Source organism: Pristis pectinata, chromosome 6 (genome assembly GCF_009764475.1).
Source record: "Pristis pectinata isolate sPriPec2 chromosome 6, sPriPec2.1.pri, whole genome shotgun sequence".
Classification (NCBI taxonomy): Eukaryota; Metazoa; Chordata; class Chondrichthyes; order Rhinopristiformes; family Pristidae; genus Pristis; species Pristis pectinata.
In genome coordinates, this window is record NC_067410.1 from 53,290,800 (window position 1) to 53,316,693 (window position 25,894).

The window sequence follows — 25,894 nt, forward strand, 5'->3', positions numbered from 1 at the left end:
ACCCTCATCAGTCTTCCTGGTCACCTCCTCAAAGAACCCTATCAGGCTTGTGAGGCAAGATCTTCCCTTCACAAAGCCATGCTGGCTGTCCCTAATCAGTCCATGATTCTCTAAATACTCATAGATCCTATCTCTTAGAATCCTTTCTAACAGCTTACCCACCACAGACATAAGGCTTACTGGTCTGTAATTCCCTGGACTATCCCTACTACCTTTTTTGAATAAGGGGACAACATTCGCCACCCTCCAATCCTCCGGTACCATCCCCGTGGACAACGAGGACTCAAAGATCCTAACCAACGGTTCAGCGATGTCCTCCCTCGCCTCACGAAGCAGCCTGGGGAATATTCCGTCAGGCCCCGGGGACTTATCTGCCCTAATATTTTCTAACAACTCCAACACATCCTCTCTCTTAATATCTACATACACTAGAACATTACCCTTACCAACCCTGTACTCAGCATCATCAAGACCCTTCTCCTTGGTGAATACTGAAGAGAAGTATTCATTGAGAACCTCACCCATTTCCACAGCTTCCAGGCACATCCTCCCACCTTTGTCTTTAATCGGACCTACCTTGACTCTAGCCATCCTTCTGCTCTTCACGTACGAGAAAAAAGCCTTGGGATTCTCCTTAACCTTACTCGCCAAAGCCTTTTCATGTCCCCATCTCGCTCTCCTCGACCCTTAAGCTCCTTCCTTGCTACTCTATATTCCTCATGAGCTCTGTCTGATCCTTACTGCTTACACCTTATGTATGCTGCCGCCTTCTTCATAACTAGTTGTTCCACCTCTCTCGTCACCCACGGTTCCTTCACCCTGCCATTCCTTGTCTGCCTCACCGGGACAAATTTATCCCTAACATCCTGCAAGAGATCCCTGAACTTCGACCACATTTGCATAGTACATTTCCCTTCAAAAATGTCATCCCAATTTACACTCCCAAGTTCTCGCCTTATAGCCTCATAGTTCGCCTTTCCCCAATTAAATATCTTCCCATCCTCTTTGCTCCTATCCCTGTCCCTGACAATTCTAAAGGTTATGGAGCAATGGTCACTGTCCCCCAAATGCCTACCCACCGATAGATCTGTCACCTGTTCCGGTTCATTACCTAAAACTAGATCTAATATGGCATTCCCTCTAGTCGGCCCATCAACATACTGTGTCAGGAATCCGTCCTGGACACACTTAACAAACTCCACCCCATCTAAACCTTCTTGAGACAGCACCTCCTGTAGATACTACCAATGGTGAGGAAGGATGTGCCCATTATGTATTGGGCAAAATCCACTACTATCTGCAGCTCCTTATGTTCCAATGCATTTGAATTGCCGTACCAGACCATGATGCAACCAGTCAAGATACTTTCAACAGTACATCTTTAAGAAGTTTGTTAGAGTGTTCAGTGGCGTGCTGAATCTCCTTAACCAGCATGGTAGCTCTGGATATAACAAAGAGCTGTTTAATAAACGGGAGAACTCAGAGGGTGATCATGTTGTGCTGTGATGTTATGGAGGTGGCTGGTCCAAACGTGCTATGGAGTGATGAAGATGGGAGGTTCGATTTCAGTATGTCCTTCCATCTGTGCTGTGGGTGGGACAGAAGCCTGCCTGGCTAATTTTGAACAGAGAGGTTTTGCGGGGAGCATTATGAAGCTTGAAAATGTTGAAAGGAAATGGTAATTCTAACTGAACAGTTAATGGTCAAATGTGGAATGGTCAAGTATGAGCTATTGAATATGATGTTGATGGTTTCTGAGTAAAAAGGCAAGTAAAGTTAGGTTAGGAAAGGTATGAGGGAAATGAAGATGGGTTTTGTGGGAAAAAATGAGCTGGAATTTGGATCAATGATTAAGGGCAGTGTCTCAAGATCCAAAGGAGTGAGGCACAGAGGCAGTGATATGGGATAATTATGTGTCCACAATCTTGATGCTGAAGTAAATTGGGGGTGTATAGAAGGCAGTGGAACTGTGTACAGGAGTACTGCACTGTCTATATTGGTGCTGCAGGGAGCTGCCCATTGATATTGGGAGTGAGATTATGTGCTATTATCTCTTGCTGTTTGATAAGGAACTGCACTGACACAGTGTTAGACTGTGTACCAGTGCTGTCTGTTTTGGGTGTGGAAATGCCTATCAGTAAGTAAAACAGAGAATGCTGGAAATAGTCAGCAAGTCAGGTAGCATCTGTAGGCAGAGAAACAGTGAACATTTCAGGTCATGTCCACAGATGCAAGACCTGTTGAATATTTCCAGCATTTTTGATTTTTATTTCAGATTTCTAGTGTCTGCAGTTTTTTTGTTTCTGATTACTATATATCGATACTGCCTATGTTGCCGCTGGGTGTAGAATTTTGCATTGATGCTATCTGCCGCTGCTCGTGTATTGAACCAATTTATAGGGGACTGTATTGGTACAACTTGCGTTATGCCTTAGTTGGTATTGGATGCGGAAGTGTGTCCCAGCATTAACTGTATCAGTGTTGTGAATAAGACTGTGTGCCACAATGTGTTTTGTGTTGGCCTGTGTACAGTGCTATCATCGTGGGACTGAGTACAAACTGATTTCATCAGTTTTATTACTCATCTCTGAAATTCTGGAGCATCTTCGTATAAGTATTGAATGAATCATCAAGATTATCGTGTAAAGCTTGTGTATGTTAATCTTTCAGAGCAGGTTGAGAGAGCAGTCTTAAAAAAAACGCATGGGATGTTGGCCATAAATAGAGACACAGAGGAAGTTGTGATGAAGCTTTAACATGCAAGTTCAGCAACAAATGAAGTAAAAATCCAAATCCACTGGGAGGATGTGAACCAACTTTAGTGCTCTCCCCTGGGCCAATATCCCCAGTATCATTTGGATCTGTTTGACAGGCCATGTCATTCACATGTCTGCCAGCCTCCTAAGATGGACACATTCTTCCGAGCTCAGTCACAGGACATGGTTACCAGTCAGTCAGAGGAAAAGTTTCAAAGATATTCTGAAAACAAAGATGTGACATTTCCAATGACACATAGGAATCACTGATTCACAACTGCTCAAACTGCAGGAGGAGCATTGGGGAGGGCAATGAAAGCTTTGACTTATGTTGGGAGCGCAATGCGGCACTGTGTAAATAGCGGAAGGAGCGCATCACCCCACAGACAACACTCGGTACCTGTTGGCAAGTCTGTACTTCCCACATAGGCTTCGTCAGTCACCTCGGTACTGACAGAACTGGAATAGAAGCAAATCATCCTCTATGCTGGAAGAATGTGTACAAGGAGGATGATTAAATGAGTGGTCAAGACTTTGGCAGAATATGATGTGAGATTATGTACTTAGGTTGGAAAAATAGAGAACTAGAGTATTGTCTAAACAAAGAGTGACTATAAATATACAGAGGGATATTGATGTCCTTGTACATGAATTACATAGTAAAATTGCAGGCAGAGCAAGTAATCAGGAACACAGATTGAATATTGGCCTTTACTGCAAGTGAAATGGAATGTAAGGTTCAGGAAACTGTCTTGTGATCACACCTGGAGTGCTGCATTCAGTTTTAGGTTCCTTGAGGCAGCAAATGTTTATTGAGTTGATTCATGTTGTGAAGAGATTGTTCTCAAGGGAAGATTGGGCTTTTATCCATTGAAGTTCAGGAAAATGAGAAGTACCTTCTTGAAAAATATAAGATTCTGAAGAGGCTTGAGCAGGTGGATGCTGAAAGAATGTTTCTTCTCATGGTGTGAATCTAGAATGAACAGACATTGTTTCAGAATAAGGCGCAACACATTTTAGATGGAGGGGAGGAGTAATTTCTTAGTGATCACGAATCTTTGGAATTCTTTGCAGTTGACAAGGTCTCCTGTGGTAGGCTGGTCCAGAAGATGAAGTTGCATAGGATCCACAGTGAGTTGGTAAGTTGGGTACAAAATTGACTTGGCCACAGAAAACAGAAGGTACAAGTGGAGGGGTGTTTCTCTGACTGGATGTTTGTGACCAGTGGTCTATAAGGATCAGTGCTGGGAACTCTTGTTTGTGATGTATTCAAATAATCTGAATGAAAATGTATGTGGTCTGATAAGGAAGCTTGGAGACTATACGAAATTTAGTGAGAAAGATTGTCAAAGGATGCAGCAGGAAATTTGGGTGGAAAATGGCAGATGGAGTTTAACCTGCACAAGTATCAGGTGTTCCATGTTGGGAAGTCAAATGCAAAAGGAAAGTATACAGTACCACTAGGAGCATTGATGTACATAGGGGCCTTGGGGTGCAAGTCCATAGATCCCTGAAAGTGCCAACAGAAGTGGACAGGGTAGCAAATAAGGTATACAACATGCTTGCCTTTATCAGTCAGGGTATTGAGTATAAAAGTTGGGAAGTAAAGTTGCAGCTGTATAAAATCTTGGTTAGGCCACACTTGGAATATTGTGTGCAGTTCTGGTCACCACACTACTGGAAGGATGTGGAGGCTTTGGAGAGGGTGCAGAGGAGGTTCACCAGGACGTTGCCTGAATTAGAGCGTATTGGCTATATGGAGAAGAGAGGTCAACTTGGTTTGTTTTCTCTGGACCGTCAGAAGCTGAGGGAGAACTTGATAGAAGTGTATATATATATATTAAAAAAAAATGAGAGGCACAGATAGGACAGATAGTCATTTTCCCAGTTAAATGTTAAACACTAGAGGGCACAGGTTTAAGGTGGGTGGGGGGGAGGGGGAGTTTAAAGGATATGTTTGAGAGAAGATTTTTCTTTACACAGAGAGTGGTGGGTACCTGGAACACCCTGCTAGGGGAGGTTGCGGAAGCAGATATGATAGTGGCATTTAAGAGTTCAAGTTTATTGTCATGGGCATGCATACCCAGAGTATAAATGCCATGAAAATTGGTATTTTACAGCAGCAGCACAGTACATTACAAACATAAATTATATGCATTGTACATAACTTACATGACTCAATAAAGAAAAATAACATCATGTTGAGGGACATACAGTCTGAAGTTGAATTTGGGTTTTTCAAATCTGTTCAAGAACCTGATGGCAGTGGGGAAGAAGCTGTTGTTGAACCTTGACGTGTGGGTCTTCAGGCTCCTGTACTTCCAAGCATTCAGAAAGATGTGTGAACAGGCAGGGAATAGAGAGGTATGGACTATGTGCAGGCTGGTGGAATTAGTTAAATTGGCATCGTGGTTGGCGTAGTAGTGGGCCAAAGGGCCTGTTCCTGTATAGTACTATTCTGTGTGTACCCCAGAGAATATAAAGGTCGTTGAATATATTCAAGCCCAAGATAGAATGAATGATTTCTGGACCATAGAGAAGTCATTAGTTACGGGAATCAGGCAAGAACATGGAATTGATGCCAAGACTGGATCAGTCTAATTTTATTGCGAGAGCTCTCCCTACTCCTGTTCATACTGTTTCTGTTCTTTTATATGGGTATTTGAGGAAACTATTTTCACTGAAAGGATGGTGCAGTTAGACCTTGGTCTGGCAGTGATTAAAGCAGGAAAATCTCATTGCATTAAATGTACTTTGGCAGGCAGAGTGGCCTCCTTTGTGTCCGAGAATCAGTGGCTTCTCTTCCTTTACCCACTGTTACCTCTGAAATCCTCCATGACTCATTAGGCAACTTCACATGCCATAGGTATGCTCACTCAACTTTTCTTCCACTTCTTAAGTGTTGTTCGACTACTTGTCTAATATTCAGTGTTATTGCATTACCCTAAATTTGCTTCCAGTTGAGGAGAGGAAACCATTGTCTTTGGTCACTCTCCCTGATTTGAGCTCCATCCTATTCACTTCATAGCTTTATAGCTTTGCTGCACAATTAGATCTAATGCTGAGTTTTCAATTCTATGACTCTGCTAACTTTCCAAATGCTATAATGTTGCCTACCTCTAATATAAAACCAAAAAAGAGCAGGGAATGCTGAAAATATCAGGTAGCATTTGATCAGTTGATGACATTTCATCAGAATGAGTTAAATCACATGAACGCATTTGCTGCAGATACCTCAGTAATGGTGTTTTTACCTTCAGGCTCCATAAATCAAAAGCTGTTTTCCGTGCCATCTCTTTAAACCTTAGTTCACCCAAAATACAGCTGCTTGTACAGCTGTCTGTGGGTAATGAACAGGTTCCGTTTTTAAGTCAATTTTGTCCATAGGTTGGAAAATGCACAAAAATTCACACGATATAGTGACCATACCTCTACTGTATAGTAGTGAATGGCATCAACAGTACATAAAACTGTTCTGAGAGAACAATTACTCAAAGCAGAAAGAGGGGAAACTGGTTCTGCTGTTCACAGGAACAAACATTTGTACATATGTCAGACTTCTGAATTTTATGAGTTATGGGAGCTCACCTATCAGTTAATAGGTTGGGTGTTCTTAATCTGGGGACAGCCTGTATCCTGTTCCTCAAGTTTTTTTTTGCCTGTTGTTCCTTTGACCAGCATTGACACCCAGTCCATCAGTCTTTTGAAATATATTCAAATTCCTCTGTGGGTAATTTCCCCGCCTCCCCACGCCCCCCCCCCCCCCCCCCCCCACCCCTAACCTGCTTCTACAACCTCCTCCTCGCATTTCTCCAACTATGGCCCATTGTCTATTGATCCATGCCATTACCAAAGCCATGCCAAGGCCACAGTCAACCAGCCCATATGCTTCCCCCTTTCTCCAACCTCATGAAGAATATTTAGTTACAAGCCATATTTTAATCATTCATCTAATGGTGAGGAGGTGACTAACCCACAGAGCTGATAATACCATGGAATTCAATATTAGGTTTGGAAGGTAAAATCACTAATGTTTTTGAAATGTAGGTAAGGCTGACTTTGGAGGGATGAGGTAGAAATTGACCACAGTAGACTGGACAGAAATATTAATGGATAATTGTAAAAATACTCTGTTCAAAAACATTTTTCCTGTGATGAGCCAGAGATCAAGTGGATAACTTGATGGTTAGCAGGATGTGTTGGGCCAAAGGGCTGTGTGACTTTGGTCAGTAAAAAAACTGAGGGACAAGGTAAAACTAAAACAAATTGCTTGTACCAATGGAAAGACTGTAGGCTATTGGGAATGGTGGCGCGGTGTTTTTTTTCAACTAATCTATGACTCTGGATTTGTGATCCAGAGAAGAGAATTCAAATTACCAAAGGTTATCTGAGGAATTTAAATTTAATCACTTGAATCTGGAAGGAAATCTTAGGATCAATAATGGTAACAATGAAAACCATTATAAAAATCTATTTGTTGCCCTTCAGTTTAGAAAATCTACCATCCTCCCTCAGTTTTGCATCTGTGACTTAACTGCCATCAAACTACTAGCAAACTAATCTTTCACTCAGGGCAATACAGCCGAGGCAATTGATGTCCATATCCTGTGAATTTAAAAAAAGGGACTGGAGAGATCTGAACATAAGGACATAAGAAAATGGGAGCCGAAGGCCGCTTAGCCCATTCAATGTCATCATGGCTGATTTACTCCAGGCCTCCCCTCTTCTGTACCAGTTCCCCACAGCTCTCAATTTCTTGTTCTTTGGAAACCTTATCTACTTCCTCTTTGAATACCCCTCCCCCAATAAACAGTTCCCATAGACAACCGAGTTCCAGTGATCACCACCTTCTGCCAGAAGATATTCATACACACCTCAACCCCTAATCTTGTGACAAATGGAAACATACCCACATCTGCCCTGTCATGCTGCCTCAGGATCTTGCATCCTTAAGTAAGATCTTATTCTTCTTATTCTTCTAAACTTCAATGAATATGGATCCTTTCATCCTACGAATTAGACGAGTGAACCTCTTTTGGATGACCTCCAATGCCAGTATCTCCTTCATTGAATAAGGGAATAATTGTGCATAGTACAGTCTTAGTCAGACAGAATAGAAACAGGGCCTTCGGCCCAACTGGTCCATGCCAAACAAGATTCCCACTTGCCCAGGTTTGGCTCATCCCTCTAAACCTTTCCTATCCATGCCCCTATCCAAATGTCTTTTAAATGTTGTTAACGTACCTGTCTCAACCACTTCCTCTGGCAGCTTATTCCATATACGGACCACCCTCTGGGTGAAAAGGTTGCGCCTCAGGTTCTTATTAAATCTCTCCCCTCTCACTCTAAATCCATGTCCTCCAGTTCCTGATTCCCCAACCCTGGGGTCAAAGATGGGGTGCATTCACTCTATGCCTCTCATGATTTTATATACCTGTATTTGTCTTTCCAAAATGCAGCACTTCACTTATCTGAATTAAACACCCTTTGCCATTACTCAGGCCCACTTACCCAAATTGGAATTGGTTTATTATTGTCATTTGTACCAAAGTACAGTGAAAAACTTGTCTTCAATTCATTACACAGTGCATTGAAGTAGTACAAGGTAAATCAATACAGAATGCAGAGGAAAGTGTCATAGCTACAGAGAAAGTGCAGTGCAGGTAGACAATAAGGTGTAAGGTCATAATGAGGTAGATTGTGAGGTTAGGAGTCCCTTATCATACTTGGGAACCATTCTGTAGTCTAATAACAGTGGGATGGAAACTGTCCTTGAGCCTGGTGGTACGTGCTTTCCGGCTTTTATATCTTCTGCCTGATGGGAAAAGAGAGAATATCTGGGGTGGGTGGGGTCTTTGATTATACTGGCCGCTTTATCAAGGCAGTGAGTTTTGACGGAGTCCATGGAGGGGAGGCTGGTTTCCATGATGTGCTGAGCTGTGTCCACAACACTCTGCAGTTTCTTGCGGTCCCGGGTGGAGCAGTTGCCATACTGTTTTGCGATGCATCCAGGTAGAATGCTTTCTATGGTACATTGATAAAAGTTGGTGAGTGTCAAAGGGGAAATGCCAAATTTCTTTAGCCTTCTGAGGAAGTAGAGGCGCTGGTGAGCTTTCTTTGCCGTGGCATTTAAGTAGTTGGACCAGGACAGGCTATTGGTGATGTTCACTCCTCAGAACTTGAAGCTCACAACCCTTTCGACCTCAGCACCATTGATGTAGATAGGAGCATGTGCACCGCCCCCCTTCCTGAAGTCAATGACCAGCTCTTTTGTTTTACTGACATTGAGGGAAAGGTTGTTGTCATGACACCATGTCACTAAGCTCGCCATCTCCTTTCTGTACTCTGACTCATCGTTATTTGAGATCTGGCCTGCAACGGTGATGTCATCTGTAAATTTGAAGATGGAGTTAAAGCAGAATCTGACCATGCAGTCTTGAGTGTATAGGTAATTGAGTTGAAGGCCGAGGATGTAGCCTTGTGGGGCACCAGTCTGGAGAATAATCGTGGGGAAGTGTTGCTGCCTATCCGTACTGATTATGGTCTGTTGGTCAGGAAGTCAAGGATCCAGTTGCAAAGGGAGGTAGGTGTTGAGTCCCAACTGATCAAGATCCCCCTGTAAATCCTGATAATTATCTTTACTGCCAATGACACCAGCTATTTGAGTGTCTGTAAACTTTTAGTGTCTTGTGCATTCTCAAACAAATCATTGATATAGATGAAAAATAGCAACGGGCCCAGCACCGACCCTTGGGGAACACCACTAGTCATGGGCTTCCAGTCTGGAAAAACAACCTTCCACCATCACCCTCTGCTTCCTATCATAAGGTAAATTGTGTATCCAATTAGCTGGCTCTCCCTGGATCCCATGTGATCTAACTTTCCATAGCAGTCTATCATGCAGAACCTTATCAAAGGCCTAACTGAAGTCCACTTAGGTTACGTCTACCACCCTGCCCTCATCGACCTTCTTGGTTACTTCAAAAAAGTTGGTCAAATTCATGAGACATGATCTTCCATGCACAAAGCCATGCTGACTATTGCTAATCAACCCCTGTCTTTCTAAATGCACATACCCTACAGAATCCCCGCTAGTAATTTACCTACCACAGATATTAGACATACAAGTCTATAGTTCCCAGATTTTTCTTTGCAGCCCTTCCTAAATAAAGGCACAACATTAGCCACCCTGCAGTCTTCCGGCACTTCACCCATCGCTAATGATGATGAAAATATCTCAGACGGGGCTCCTGCAATTTCTTCTCTAGCTTCCCACAATGTTCTTGGACATACCCATTCACACCCTGGAGATTTGTCTACCTTCATACTTTTTAAGACATCCAGCACCTCCTCTGCTGTAATGCGGACTATCCCCAAGACCTCCCCATTAACTATCTCAAGTTCTGAATTCTTCATGTCTTTCTCCACAGTAAAACCAGAGAAGAAGTATTCATTGAGGATCTCGCCCATCTCCTGTGGCTCCACACATGGATGTCATTTTGGTATTTGAGGGGCCCTATTCTTTCTCTCCCCAGTTCCTCTTTTTCCCTTAATATACTTAAAATCTCTTTGGATTCTCCTTAATCTTCTCTGCTTATGCCCCCTTCTTGCCTTTCTGATTTCTTACTTGAGTATACTCCTGTAACCCCTATACTCCTCCTGGGATACACTTGATCCCAGCTACCTGTGTCTCACCCATGCCGCCTTTTTCCTGACCAGAGTCTCAGTTTCCTTCATTGTCCAGGGTTCCCCACACATGCCAGCCTTGCCCTTCACTCTAAGAGGAGCATGCAGACCTTGAACTCTCTATCTCCCTTTTAAAAGCCTCCCACTTGCTGGGCATCTCTTTACCCACAAACAGCCCACTCCAATCAAGCTTTGCAAGTTCAAGTCTAATCCCATCAAAATTTCCCTTCCCCAATTTAGAACCTTAACTTGTGGACCAGATCTGTCCCTTGCTATAACTAATTTAAAACTACTAGAAACATTGTCACTGGTCCCAAAGTGCTCACCTCTGACGCCTTAGTCCTTTGGGAGATCAGATAAAGAGGGACAGTACACAATTAATGGCAAGACCCTTAACAGTGTTGATGTACAGAGGGATCTTGGGGTACAAGTCCATAGGTTCCTGAAACTGGCTGCACAGGTTGATAGGGTGTTAAAGAAGGCATATGGTATGTTTGCCTTTATTAGTTGAGGCAATGAGTCAGCTTTATAAAACTCTATTTGGGCTGCATCTGGAGTATTGCATTCAATTCTGGTTGCCCCATTATAGGAAGGATGTGGAGGCTTTGGAGAGGGTACAGAAGAGGTTAACCAGAATGCAGCCTGGATTAGAGGGCGTGTGCTATAAGGAGAGGCTGGACCAACTGGGGTTGTTTTCTCTGGAGGCTGAGGAGAGATCTGATAAAGGTTGATAAGATTTTGAGAGGCAGAAATAGAGTAGACAGCTGGTATCTTTTTCCCAGGGTTGAAATGTCTAATACTAGAGGGTATGCATTTAAGTGAAAGGGGATAAGTTCAAAGGAGGTGTGCAGGACGTTTTGTTTTACAGATTGGTGGGTGCCTGGAATGCACTGCCAGGTGTGCTAGTGGAGGCAAATACAATAGTAGAGGCAGTCCCTGTCTCTATTAGGAAAGTTAACATCCCCTGCTATGACAACCCTATTCTTGCGACTTTCTGCAATCTCCCTGTACATTTGTTCCTCCAATTCCCATTGACTATTAGGGGACCTACAGTATAATTCTAACAAGGTGATCATCCCCTTCTTATTTCTGAGCTCCACACATAAAGCCTCACTGGACGATCCCTCAGTAATTTCTTCTCAGACTACTGCTGTGATGTTCTCCTTAATCAGAAATGTAACTCCACCTCCTCTCTTTCCTCCACCTCTATCCCACCTGTAGTACCTTTACCCTGAACATTTAGCTGCCAGTGCAGTCCTTCCCTTAAGCATGTTTCTTTGGCTATAAAATCCCAGTTCAATATAGCTATCCATGCCCTGAATTCATCCGCCTTGCATGTCAAGCTTCTTGCATTGAATTACATGCAATTTAATCTAACTGTCTTTCCTTGCTCACTGCCATGCAAGGTGGATGAACTTACTGTGATTGAATTGTGTGTCAACTTCCAGCCTCACTTCTACTTTGAATCCTAACCCCTGCAACCCTCTCTGGTAGCACTTGCAAATCTGCCCACCAGGATATTGGCCCCCCTCCAGTTTAGGTGCAACCCGTCCCTCTCTCTCCCAGAAGAGATCCCAATGGTCCAAAGATCAAAATCCCTGCCCCTTGCACCAACTCTTCAGCCACACATTCATCAACCATATCCTCCTATTCTTGTCCTCACTAGCACGTGGCACTGGAAGTAATCCAGAGATTACTACCCTTGAGGTACTGCTTTTTAACTTCTTCCTAACTCCCTCCATTCATTCTGCAAGATCTCTGCAACTGCTCAGACACATCCTTGACCCTGGCATTAGGGAAGTAACACACCAACCTGGAGTCCTTTTTGCAGCCCCATAATCTCCTGTTTGCCCCTCCAACTATCGAATCTCCTGTCACTATAGCTCTGTCTGACTTCACCCTTACCTGCTGAATCCTCGGAACTAGTCCCTGCACCACAGACTTGGCTGCTGCATTCTCCTGAACGGTCATCCCCAATGGTATCCAAAGAGATGTACCTGTTACTGAGTGGAATGGCCATAGGAGAACCTGCACTTGTATCCAATTTGCTGGAGAAGATTCTGAGGGACAGGATTTATATTCACCTGGAAAGACAGGGACTGATTTGGAGGAGTCAGCCTGGTCTTGTGCAGGTCATGTCTCACACATCTGATTTTTATGAGGAGGTAACCAAAAAAATTGATGAAGGCAGCGCAGTGGACGTGATTTACATGGACTTCAATGAGGTTTTTGACAAGGTCCCGCATGGTCCAGAGGTTAAGGCACAAAGGATGCGAGACATGCAGACAAATTGGATGCAAGGCTGGCTTGGTGATGGGAGGCAGAGGGCAGTGGTGGAGGGGTGTTTCTCTGACTGGAAGTCTGAAACTAGTGATGTACTGCAGAGATCAGTGCTGGGTCCTTTATTATTTGTAATATATATTAATTGAGAACGTAGATGGTCTCTGCAGATGAGTCGTAGACAGCAAAGAAGGATGTTTAAGGATACAGTGGGACATAGATCAACTGGAAAGCTGAGCAGAGGAATGGCAGATGGAATTTAATCCAGACAAGTGTGAGGTGGTGCACATTGGGAAGTCAAATTCTGGTGGGACATGCAGAGTAAATGGCAGGGACCTTGAGAGCATTGATGTACAGAGGGGACCTTGTGATGCAAGTTCACAGCTCTCTGAAAATGGTGAGAAGGGTGGATAGGGTGGTGAAAAAGGTATTTCGCATGCTTGCCTTTGTAGGCCAAGGCATTGAGTATGGTGGGATGTCATGTTGTAACTGTACAAACCATTTGGAGTATTGTGCATAGTTCTGGTTGCCATACTACAGGAAGGACGTAGCAATAGAGCGGGTATATAAGAGCTTCACCAGGATGTTATAGAGTCGTACAGCATGGAAACAGGCCCTTTGGCTCAACTGGTCCATGCTGACATAGATGCCTATCCAAGCTGGTCCCATTTGCCAGCAGTTGACCAATAACATTTTAATGCTTTTCTATCCATGTACCTCTCCAACTGTCTTTAAAAGTTGTTATTGTACCTGCTTCAATCACTTCCTCTGGCAGCTCATTCCATCTGTATATATATAAAAAAAAATTGCCCCTCAAGTTCCTATTAAGTCTTTCCCCTCTCACTTTAAACCTATGCCCTCTAGTTCTTGATTCCCAACCCTGGGGAAAAGACTGTGTGCAATCACCCTATCTATGCCCCTCATGATTTTACGCACCTCTTTAAGATCACCCCTTATTCTCCAATGCTCCAATGAAAAAAGTCCCAACTTGCTCAACTCTCAGCAACATCCTGGTAAATCTCCTCTGCACTCTTTCCAGCTTAATGGCATCTTCCCTATAGCAGGGTGACCAAAACTGAACACAATACTCCCAAGTGCGGCCACACCAGTGTCCTGAACAACCACACCATGGCCTTCCAACTTTTATACTCAGTGCCATGACTGATGAAGGCCAGCGTGCCAAAAGTCGCCTTCATCACCATGTCTACCTGTGACTTCACTTTCAGGGAACCATGTACTTGAACTCCAAAGCCCCTCTGTTTTTACAACACTCCTCAGGGCCCTGCCATTCACTGTGAAAGTCCTACCTTGATTTGATTTTAAGATGTAACACCTACACTTAGCTGAATTAAATTCCAGTGCCATTCCTCGGCCCACTTACTCAGCTGATCAAGATCCCCCATTCACTTTTTTTTAACCATCTTCACTGTCCACCATAATACCTATTTTAGTGTCATCTGCAAACTTACTAATTATGCCTTGTACGTTCTTATCCAAATTGTTGATATAGATGACAAATAACAATGGGCTGAGCACCAACCCCTGAGGCACATCACTAGTCACAGGTCTCCAGTCTCATCCTCTGCTTCCTACCATCAAGCTAATTGTATATCCAATTAGCCAGTTCTCGCTGGATTCCATGCTTCCAGAGTAGCCTACCATTTGGAACGTTATCAAAGGCCTTACTGAAGTCCATATAGATCACATCTACCACCCTGCCCTCAACGACCTTCTTGGTCACATCCTTAAAAAATAATCAAGTTTGTAAGATGTGATCTCCCACACACAAAGCCATGCTGACTACCCCTTATCAATCCCTGCCTTTCTTGATGCATATATATTTTATCCCTCAGAATCCTTTCCAGTAGCTTATCTATCTATCACAGATGTTAGACTTAATGGTCCACAGTTCCCATGTTTTTCATTGCAGCCCATCTTAAATAAAGGCACAACATTTGCAACTCTCCAGTCTCCAGGCATATCACCTGTGGCTAATGATGATGCAAATATCTCAGGTAGGGCTTCTGCAATTTCTTCTCCAGCTCCCCCCAGTGTATGTGTATGTACCTGGTCAGGCCCTGGTGATTTGCCTACCTTCGTACATTTTAAGACATCCAGCACCTCCTCTACTCTAATGTGGACTATTTCCAAGACCACCTCATTAATTTTCCCTCATTCCAAAGTTTTCATGTGGTTCTCTACAATAAAAATAGAGGAGAAATATTCATTAAGGACCTCGCCCATCTCCTGTGGTTCCATACAAAGATGTCCACTTTGGTATTTGAGGGATCCTATTTTGTCTCTAATGATGCCTGGAGTGGAGGTCTATGGTTATAAGGAGAAATTGGATAGGCTAGGTTTGTTCTGACTGCAACGGAGGAGGCTGAGGAGTAATCTGATAGAGGTTCGTAAAACCATGAGAGGAATAGATAGGATAGATAGTCAGTGTCATTTATTCCACTGCACAGGTTTATGGTGAGAGAGAAGAAATTTAAAGGGTCCTGAGGGGCAAGTTTTTCATGCAGACTGCTGGGTTTCTGGAACGAGCTGCCAGAGGAGGTGGCAGAGGTGGGTATAATTACAATGTTTAAAAGGTATTTGGACAGGTACGTAGATAGCAAAGTGGAGGGATATGGGCCTAATGCAGGCAAATGGGGTTAGTGTCAACAGGCATCAAGGTCGAGGCGGGCCAAAAGGGCCAGTTTCTGTGCTCTGCGTTTCTATGATTCTAACTGTACCATCGGGATGTGTTTGTACTGGAGATTCACCAGGTTGATGCCTGAATTGCATTTATAAGGAGAAACTTGATAAGCTGGGTTTGTTTTCCCTGGAGTGAGGAGACTGAGGGGGGGTAATGCATGATAGAGGTGTACAAAATTATGAGGGGGGTAGCTGGAGCCCTAGAGAGAGAGAGCACAGAAACAGGCCCTTTGGCCCACCAAGTCCGCACCAACCATGGAACTCCCATTTACACTGATTCTATGTTAATACCACATTCCCATCAGCTACCTGTAAAAGATAACTGGGAGTACAAGGGTTAATGACTGGCAATGTAAGGGTTAATGGTGTAAAGCTATTCTTCCCATGGTCAGCTATTCTTCCCACGGTGTGATAATGCTTCAACCATGGGGTGACTATAGTTATGGCTGTAAAAAAAAATGTCCAGGTGCGGGTGAGAAAGAAATAAGTTTTTTTTTAGACATATCTTGTTTTGCTAAAAGCTTGCTGTAAGCAACTGCCTTAGTAAGTGCAACTTCCCATGAAGGTTTCTCATGAAGTGGGTATAAGAGTAGGGGCACTGACCACAGATCTCCGAGTGGGATCAGTACAGAGCTCGGGTTACACTGTTTAATCTTTCTCTGTATCCCTCACTCCCGCTAGCGTTAAACTAATAAAGCATTAATTTCTTTGGTTCTGCTGTTGTCTGATTTATTACATTGTGGGTCGACTTTCACAACCCTCAGATCCTACCACTCACAACATATGGATAAGTTACAGCGGCCTGTTAACCTGCATGTCGTTGGGATGTAGGAGGAAATAGAAGCACCCAGAGGAAACTCACACAGTCACAGTGAGAATATGCAAACTCCACACAGACTGCACCCAAGGTCAGCATTGAATGCAGATCTCTGGTGCTGTGAGGAAGCAGCTTGACCAGATACACCACAGTGCTGTCCTTTACAGTGAAGGTAGATAGTAAAATATTTTTTTCCCATTGTGGGGGTATCAAAAACAAGGGGAAAACAAGGTGAGAGGTAGGAGGTTTAGAGGGGATGTGAGGGGGGATTCTTTCATGCAGATGGTGGTTGGAGTCTGGACTGTGCTGCCTGAAGATGCAGTGGAGGCAGATACATTTAAGAAGCATCTAGGCAAGCACTTGAGTGCCAAGGCATTGAATGCTGCAGACCTAATGTGAGGAAATGAGATTAGTGCAGATAGGTACAATCGGCAGTGTGGGCTGAAGGGCCTGTTTCTGTGCTGCACAGCTGTGTGACACTGTGATTCAAGATCATATTGAATATGGAAAAGGAGCTTGGGGAGACTTGCAATACAAGGGCAATGATTTAGTCTAATTTACTAATTTCAAACCCTATTAATTACAGTGGCTGGTGTTCAATGGTAATGCATTGACTGCAAAGATTTTGGAAGCTCCCGTGGCCACAAAAGGTTCTATTTAAATAAGTCTTGCTTCTTGAGTTGGTTGAATGCAAGTAGACTCTGAACACATGGGAAGAGCAGTTGAGGCCTGAGGCCTGCAATTTCTGTGCAGTCTGGAAATCTGAGGTGTTCTAGAGTTATACATCATGGAAACAGCCGCTTTGTCCCAACTCATACATGCCAACCACACTGCCCATCTAAGCTAGTCCATTTGTGTGCGTTTGGCCCATTTCCCTCCAAACCTGTCCTATCCATGTACCTGTCTAAATGTCTTATAAACATAATAATTGTACCCGCCTCTACCATTTCCTCTGGCTGCTGGTTCCATATACCCACTACCCACTGTGTGAAGAAGTTGCCCCTCAGGTCCCCTTTCAATCTTTCCCCACTCACCTTAAATCTAAGCCCTCTTGATTTAGCCTCCCATACCCTGAGGAAAAAGACTATGGCCATCTAACTAATCTCCGCCCATCGTGACTTTATAAACCTCTAAGGTCATCACTCAGCTTCCACTGCTCCAGGTTGGCCATGACTTCAGTTGCTCAAACCTGAGACTGGGATTTCTGAACTGGAGTTCTCACAAGAACCTGCATATTTTGTGGATTGGAAGTCCCAGGTTTCCTGCCCTCCTACATGCTTCAAATCGGCATTCACCAAGGAGAAGGACGTGGAGTCCAGTGAGATCAGAATATGTTAATATTCTGTGACATTTTGATGTCAAGAAGGAAGAGATGTTGGGCCTTTTGAAGAACATTAAGGTGCCTGATGGGATCTATTCCAGATTATTGAGGGAATCAAGAGAGGAGATTACTGAGGCCTTGACAGAGATCTTTGTATCCTCTTTAGCCACAGGTGAGGTCCCAGAGTACTGGAGAATAGCCAATGGTCTTCCTTTGTTTTAGAAGGGCAATAGGTATAATAATAAAGAAATTTAAAAGGCTGGTGAGTTTTACATCAATGGAAGAAATTATTGGAGAAGATTCTTGGGGGACAGAATTTACTCACATTTGGAAAAGCATGGACTTACTTAGGGATGGACAGCATGGCTTTGTGTCGGGGATGTCATATCTTACAAACTTGAATGAGTTTTTTTGAGGAGGTGATGAAGATGATTCATGAGGGTAGGGCAGCAAATGTTGTCTATGTGAACTTTAGTAAAGCGTTTGACAAGATCCCTCATGGGATCACGTGTAAGTGGAAAGTATACAATAAATGGCATGACCCTTAGGAACATTGATGTACAGAGGGATCTTGGGGTGTAAGTCCATAGCTCCCTGAAAGTGGCAACACAAGTGGATTGGGTGGTAAAGAAGGCGAATGGTATTCTTGCCTTCATCGTTTGGGGCACTGAGTATAAAAGTTGGCAAGTCATGTTGCAGCAATATAAAATTGGTTAGGCTACTGTGTGCAGTTCTGGTCACTGAATTACAGGAAGGATGCAATTGATTTATTATTGTCATATGTACAGTGAAAAACTTTGTTTTGCTTACCATCCATACAAATCATTTCACAACATAAGTACATCGAAGTAGTACAAGGGAAAAGCAATAACAGAATGCAGAATATAGTGCTACAGTTATAGAGAAAATACAATGCAGGTAGACAATAAGGTACAAGGCCATGACAAGGTAGATTGTGAAATTAAGAGTCCATTTTATCAATAGTCTCATAACAGTGGTTTAGAAGCTGTCCTTGAGCCTGGTGGTAAATGCTTTCAGGCTTTTGTATCTTCTGCCCGATGGGCAGGGTGGGAAAAAGAATATTTGGGGTGGGTGGGGTCTTTGATTATGTTGACTGTTTTGAGGCAGCGAGAAGCGTAGTCAGGGTCCATTGAGGGGAGGCTGGTTTTCATGATGTGCTGAGTTTTGTTCACAAATCTCTGCAGTTTCTTGCAATCCTGGGCGGAGCAGTTGCCGTGAGCTATGATGCATCTGGATAGGATGCTTTCTATGGTGCATCTATATATAAAAAAAATTGGTGAGTGTCAATGGGGACATACCTAATTTCCTTAGACTTCTGAGGAAGTAGAGGTGCCAATGTGCTTTCTTGGCCATGGCATCTGTGTAGTTGGACCAGGGCAAGCTATTGGTGATGTTTTACACCTGGGAACTTGAAGCTCTACACCTTTGATGCAAACAGGTGCATGTGTACTTACGCGCTTCCTGAAGTCAATGACCAGCTCTTTTGTTTTGCTGACATTGAGGGAAAGGTGGCTGCCATGACACCATGCCACTAGACTCTATATTTCTTTCCTGTACCATAGAACCATACAGCACAATACAGGCCCTTCGGCCCACCATGTTGTGCCGAACTCATGTCTGACTCATCGTTATTTGAGATCCAACTCACTATGGTGGTGTCATCTACAAACTTGTAAATGGAGTTAGAGCAGAATTTGGCTACACAGTTGTGAATGTATAGGGAGTAGAGTTGGGAGCTGAGATCACAGCCTTATGGGGCACCAGTGTTGAGGATAATTGTGATGGAGGTGTTGCTGCCTGTCCTTTCTGATTGTGCTCTATTGGTCAGGAAGTCAAAGATCCAGTTGCAAAGGGAGGAAGGGAGGTGTTGAGTCCCAGGTCTAGGAGAAGATTTGGAGAGAGTGCAGAAGAGGTGCACTAGGATGTTAGCTGTAAGGAGAGGTTGGACAAACTCTGGAGCATCAGAGGCTGAGGGGAGACCTGATAGAAGTATATAAAATTGTGAAAGGCATAGATTGGATAGATAGTCAGAGTCCTTTTCCCAGGATAGAAATGTCAAACACCAGAGGATATAGCTTTGAGGTGAGAGAAGGAAGTTGAAAGGAGATTTACATGGCAGGTTATTTACACAGAATGGTAGGTGCCTGGAATGCACTGCCAGGGAAGTGATGGAAGCAGAGATACAATAGCAATATTTTAGAGGTACTTAAACAGACACATGAACAGGCAGGGGATTTGGGGGGGAGGGGGGCAGAATGGAGTGTGAGCAGGCAGATGGGATTAGTTAATTTGGCATCATGGTTGGCATAGACATGGTGGGCCGAAGGGCCTGTTCCTGTGCTATACTGTTCTGTGTTCAATGAGACCTTGACTACCTACATCAGGCACCACAAGACACTGGAAAGATACCACCAGCATTTTCTCTACAATGTTCTTCAAATCCACTGGAAGGATAAAACAAACCAACATCAGTGATCCTGACCCAGCCAATATTTCCTGCACTGAGGCCCTGGTTACACAGTTGGTTCCACTGAGCAGGCCATTTTTTCATGCCTGACTCCAGACTTTTTCTGGGCTCTGTCACAGTAAAGGATGCAACATCCCAGCTGACTCCTGGCCTGTGATCAAGTGATGAAGGAGTGCATGCACTGGGGACACACTATGTGAGCCCAGCACCTGACATCTGCCCACCCCTTCAGACCACCTGTCCCAGCTGTAGAAGTATCTGCAGATCTCATATTGGTTCCATCAGTCAGCTCAGAACCCACAAAACTGACGTGGCAGCAAGTCATCCTTGATCCTGTGGGACTACCTCAGGAGAACAGTCATAATGTTTCTTTAAATTACAGCCACCTTAATGCTGTCTGCCTATTTTTATCTTTGTGGAGGGTGCAATGTAATTTTTTTTTCCAAAGTAGCACAGTATATTTTCTTTAAAACTCTGATGCTAAATGTCATTCATGATTCATTCATTAGACTTGTACTGTTCATAAGCTATAATGAGTAACCACCTAGACTTATTCCTCTCTCTGTTGTCCCCAAGTCAAATCAACAGGATCTGGTCCTACAGTCGATAGACCGGGCAATTGAAGCAATTCATAATGCGGCAATGAAAGCTGGTGGCAAATACAACCTGGAGCAACGTGAAGTTCTACAGTAAGTGTGAACTGGAACTATGTGTGTGGCATGGTGGGCATGCATGTAAGACTGCTGGTGGTCTACTGGCTTGTCCTTGTGTACATGTGCATGTGTCTGATCAGTTGTGAGTACACCATTGATTTGTACTATTGACTGGTTTGTGTACATGTGTGTGTGTGAATCATTGGGATTATGTCAAATGTTACAATTAAGGCCAATAAAACAAAGTGTTTGAAATCTTCAGCAGGTTGGGCAGTATCTGTGGAAAGAGAACAGTTAACATTTTGGGTTGAATGTCATGTTTTAGATTCCAGAGCAGGTGGAGAGAACAAAGGGTGTGTTTGTGGCTGAGAGGGTGGTGAGGACTTGTTAATGGCAGCTATGCTGTTAGGAGGAGGTGCAGATAGGGGAGAAGGGTTAATGAAGCAATGCTGGAATTGTGATAGTGAATATAGCAGTTGTTGCAAATCTGAAACAATAGAAACTGCAGGAAGAGCCTGCAAGATAGGCAACATCTGTGAAGGGGGAAGGATGGAGTTAAGATGACCTTCGATCAGAACCAGTCTATTCGGACACAAACTGGAAGGGCTGAATATCTGAAAGTATTGAATTCAATGCTGAATAACGTGGGCTCCAGTGTGCCTTGTCAGAAGATGAAATTTTGTTCCTTGAACTTACCTTGGACTTTTTTTGTCACACTATTTCAAAAGACTTGGAAGTCAGAGTGTGAGTGGCATGGAGAATTCAAGTGACAGGCAAGTAGAGGTTCAGGATCATCCTTGCAGATTGAATAGGTGTTCTGCAAAGGGAGTTCTCCAATGCAGAGGAGACCACTTCATGATACAGGATATATCTGGGAGGCTAATTTGAGTCTCTGGATGGTGAAAATGGAAGAGGGGAGAAAGGCAGGTATGGTTGCATGGGATGGTGACTCAAGAAGGCAGGTGGGTAATTGTGAAATCAAGGAAATCTGGGAGCCACAAAGCTATCAGAGTCATAGAATCATGGAGTTGTACAACACACAAAACACACCCTTTGGCCCAAGTCATCCATGCCAACCAAGATGCCTAACTGAGCCAGTTCCACCTGCCTTTGTTTGACCCTTATTCCTCTAAACCTTTTCTATCCGTGTACCTGTCTAAAAGACTTTTAAACATTGTAATAGTACCCTTCTCTATCACTTCCTCTGGCTGCTTGTTCCACATACCCACTGCCCTTTGTGTGGAAAAACTTGCCCTTCAGATCTCTTTTAAATCTTTCCCCTCTTACCTTAAACTTATCCTGTCCAGTTTTAGACTCCTCTATCCTGGGAAAAAGATTGTGACCATCCACCTTATCAACATGCCTCATTTTATAAACCTCTTATAAGATCACTTCTCAGCCTCCTACACTGCAGGGGAAAAAGTCCAACCCTATCCAGTCTCTCCTTGTAACCCAAACCCTCTGGTCTCGTTAACATCCTTGTAAATCTACTTTGCACCCTTTCCAGTTTAATTACATCCTTCCTACAGCAGGGTGATCAGAACTGTAAGTACTTGCTCCAAATGTGGCCTTGACAACATCTTGCACAGCTGTAGCATGACATCCCAAGTCCTGTACTCAATGGTCTAACCTATAAAGGCAAGTATGCCTTCACCATTGGTCTATTGGTTCCTTCAAAATGCTGAAAGGGAAGGGTGGGGGGATGATGTATTCGGTGGCATCATTGATACTTTTGAAATGGAGGTGTACAACTCCTTGTGGAGACTGAAGATGCAGGAATCTGGAGCAACAGACAAAGTGCTGGAGGAACTCAGCAGGTCAGGCAGCATCTGTGGAGGGAAATGAGCAGTCAGTGTTTCAGGTTGAGGTTCTTCAACTGGACTGAAAGAAGTGGGGGAGATAGTTGGCATAAAGAGGTGGAGAGAAGTGGTGGAGCAAGAACTGGCCGGTGATAGCTGGATCCAGGTGACGGTGGGTGACTGCTTTGCCTTAGTTCCATCCGCTGTGGCATCCTGGATCTCCTGATGGCCAGCCATTTCAATTCTACCTCCCATTTCTACATCGACACGCCTGTCCTCGGTGTCTTTTACTGCCAAGTCGAGGCTAAACGCAAATTAGAGTGGCAACACCTCATGTTCCACCTGAGCAGTCTCCAACATTGAATTCTCAAACTTCTGGTAACTGCTCCCCTCTATCTCTTTTTACCCATTTCTCTTTTCTATCTCCTCATGATCTACCTGGCCCTCATCACCCTATCTCTTTCCCCTCCCCCACTCCTTGTCTATCACCCATACACTCTTCCCACCGGTTCCCTCCCCACCTCCCTCCCTTTATTCCATGCTCCACCTTCCTCTCCAATTAGATTCCATCATCTTCAGCCCTTTGTCACTTCCACTTCCCAGCTTCTGACATCATTCCCATTCTTCCCTCTCCCTCATCTGCCTGTCACCCCCCCCCCCCTCACCTGGATCCACCTGCCAGCTCTTGCTCCACCCCTTCCCTCCACTCTCTCCCCTCTTTCCCGTCCAGGTGAAGGGTCTCAACCCGAAACGTCGACTGTCGATTTCCCTCCATAGATGCTGCCTGACCCACTGAAATCCTCCTGCGCTTTGTGTGTTACAAGAAGTCCTTGTGTATGAGGCACTTGAAGGATAAGAAGTAAGGATATATCACCAATATGTGCACTGGTTTAAAGAGCTAGCAAAGATGCAATAACCTTCCTAGCTGTGGGGTTATATGATTTTTGATTGGACCAACTTGGGTATTATTTATTCATTTTCAATATATAAATGAAACAATAATAAAAGCAATTCTTACTTAATATCAGATGTGAGTAATAAGACATTTCTGGATAAATTTACTTACACTTTCATAAAATAGTTCAAACTATTCTGGATTACATTTTCCAAGGCAAGTTTTGAAACAGCTTGGCAGGCATGTAAGACATTTTGAGTTCCATTCCCAATGTAAACATACATGGTGGAGTGCTTTCACCTGAAAGGTCCCAGTGAGTCAAGAAGGCAGCTCACCACCACCTTCTCATGGGAAATGATGCTGAGCAATAGTGCTGACTCTGTGCTGATGCCCAGAACCTGAAAAATGAACAAATTGATTAAAAAAATTATAAGTTATTGGAGTACATTATCCTGGACTGTCAAGTCCATGATATAATCTGCTGTGGAGTATCTTTGTCATTTCTTATGTTGAATATCTGTTCTCTCCCCATTAAGGAAGTTAGTCCATCATCGAAAGTCCACCATTGCTCGAAAAGACCAGATTACGAGCCAGCAGAAGTTGAATCCCACCCCTAGTGTGACTGAGAACCCAGTGGAAACAGATCACCAGTCAGGTAGACAGGCCAAGATCCTGCCTGATCATTCCCCTTGTCTGTCAGATTCACTGCCTCCAGAGGGCACTGCTTACCAGGTAAAGTACATAGCAAGCTAATATTTTCTTTTATTTTCTCCCATCTCTGACTTTTTTTTGGGTTATTTGCATTTTTTTGTGTTTATCTTTCAGTTATTACAAGTCAATTCATCAACAAATGATATCATCAGTGAAATGAGTGGTTACATCCATAAAATCTAACCATGAGTTTGAAAATAAGTATGGCCTACTTCCATCCAGATGGAGGATGATAGTCACCAATGGCACGCTAATGTGCTGGATGATGTCTGGAAAATATTTATGTACTGCAGTGTCTTAATAGCACTATGCAGCAGCCAGTGGATAGGTTTTCTTAAACTATGATGCACTGTTGAAATCTGCAAACTGAGCCAAGTAGTCCTGACCTCAGCAGTGTGAGCTCCTGGTTATTTCAACTGTTCAGCTCTTCACAATCATTGGAAGTAGGGCTGAGCTAGTTGGGGAGACACAAGAGACTGCAGATGCTGGAATCTGGAGTGAAAAAACAAGCTGCTATGTGGAGAGAAATGGATGGTCGAGGTTTTGGGTGGAGACCCTGCATCAGGACTGAGGGGAATTAGTCGGTATGATGATGTGGGAGGGTAGGGGTGAGGCAGGAGCTGGCAAGCGATAGGTGGACCCAGGTGAGGAAGGGTTGATTGGCAGGTGGAGTCAGGCGGGGGAGGGAAAGGTGGAGATAGCAACAGAGGCTGGTGGGTGATATGGAGGCAACAAGGGGCTGCAGATGATGGAATTTAATAAGAAAGGAAGGTGAAGAGTGGAACCAGATAAGGGAAGGATGGTGGGCAGATGGGAACAATGGGGGTAAGGAAAAGAAATTGGGTGATGGGGGTTGGGGGGGTGGTGGTGTTGGAGGGAAGGTATGTGTGACAGGACCTAGGTGGATCAGAAGGAGAGAGAAATGAACAGAAATTGGAGAATTCAATGTTCATACCACTGGGCTGCAGACTACCCAGGTGGAATATGAGGTGTTGTAGCTCTAGTTTGCATTTGGCCTCACCCTGACAGTGGAGGAGGCTGAGGGTAGACAGGTTGGTGTGGGAATGGGGCAGGGAGTTGAGAAGGCTAGCAAATGGGAGCTCAAGATGGCCATGGCAGATGGAGTTTCAGAAGTGTAGCAATCCAAATCGGTACCCAATCTGCCAAAGACCTGAAAGGATTAATTCAAAGATCTAATTGTTTGCCGCCTGAGATTCCTAAACTTTGGCAAGAATGTACAATTAACTTTTGTATTCTCAATGGGTGACAGTGAGGGAGATGGGCAGAAAGGGAGAAATCCATTGAATCCTGTTCTTCGACAATTTCTGTCCGAGACTGAGGGTAGGGTTGGGCTGATGGCAATATTCTTCCAAATTCAGAGTTGGTCAACCCTTGTTCAATGAGTAAGGGAGAAGATTCAAGCATATGGTCAGCCTCAGTCAGTTCCTTTAGAAGAATAGTACCTATGATCAATTGTTTTCGTCACCAATATTTTCATGGATCAGTTGACAAAGAATTGAAGAATTCTTTGAATATTTGCTGAATGCATATACAGTGCCCACTTTTTTTGCAGGCCCCAGCTCAGCGCCGATGTGCTGCTCCTGTGGCTCCACCACAGCCTGACAGGGATTTGTACTCTGCCTCCTCAAATAAGCAAGGTAAGGATGTAATAAGTCATTCAGTGTTGTACTTTGCCATGTCACTTGACAGAGTAAGATATTTGCCAAGAAATGAAATGTGCTTTATTTGAGACAATATAGAACATAGATAGAACATAGAACAGTAAAG

General features: G+C 43.8%; 1 protein-coding gene across 3 annotated transcripts in view; it reads left to right on the forward strand.

The window, feature by feature from the left end:
- LOC127571565 (NCK-interacting protein with SH3 domain-like) overlaps positions 1 to 25,894 on the forward strand; it is a 209,850-nt gene that overhangs the window by 80,924 nt on the left and 103,032 nt on the right. For all 3 annotated transcript variants that reach the window (XM_052018061.1, XM_052018062.1, XM_052018064.1), the window contains exons 2-4: positions 20,625 to 20,737; positions 23,932 to 24,127; positions 25,680 to 25,764. In XM_052018061.1, the coding sequence (XP_051874021.1) occupies positions 20,625 to 20,737; positions 23,932 to 24,127; positions 25,680 to 25,764 (394 nt within the window). The remainder of the gene's footprint in view (positions 1 to 20,624; positions 20,738 to 23,931; positions 24,128 to 25,679; positions 25,765 to 25,894) is intronic.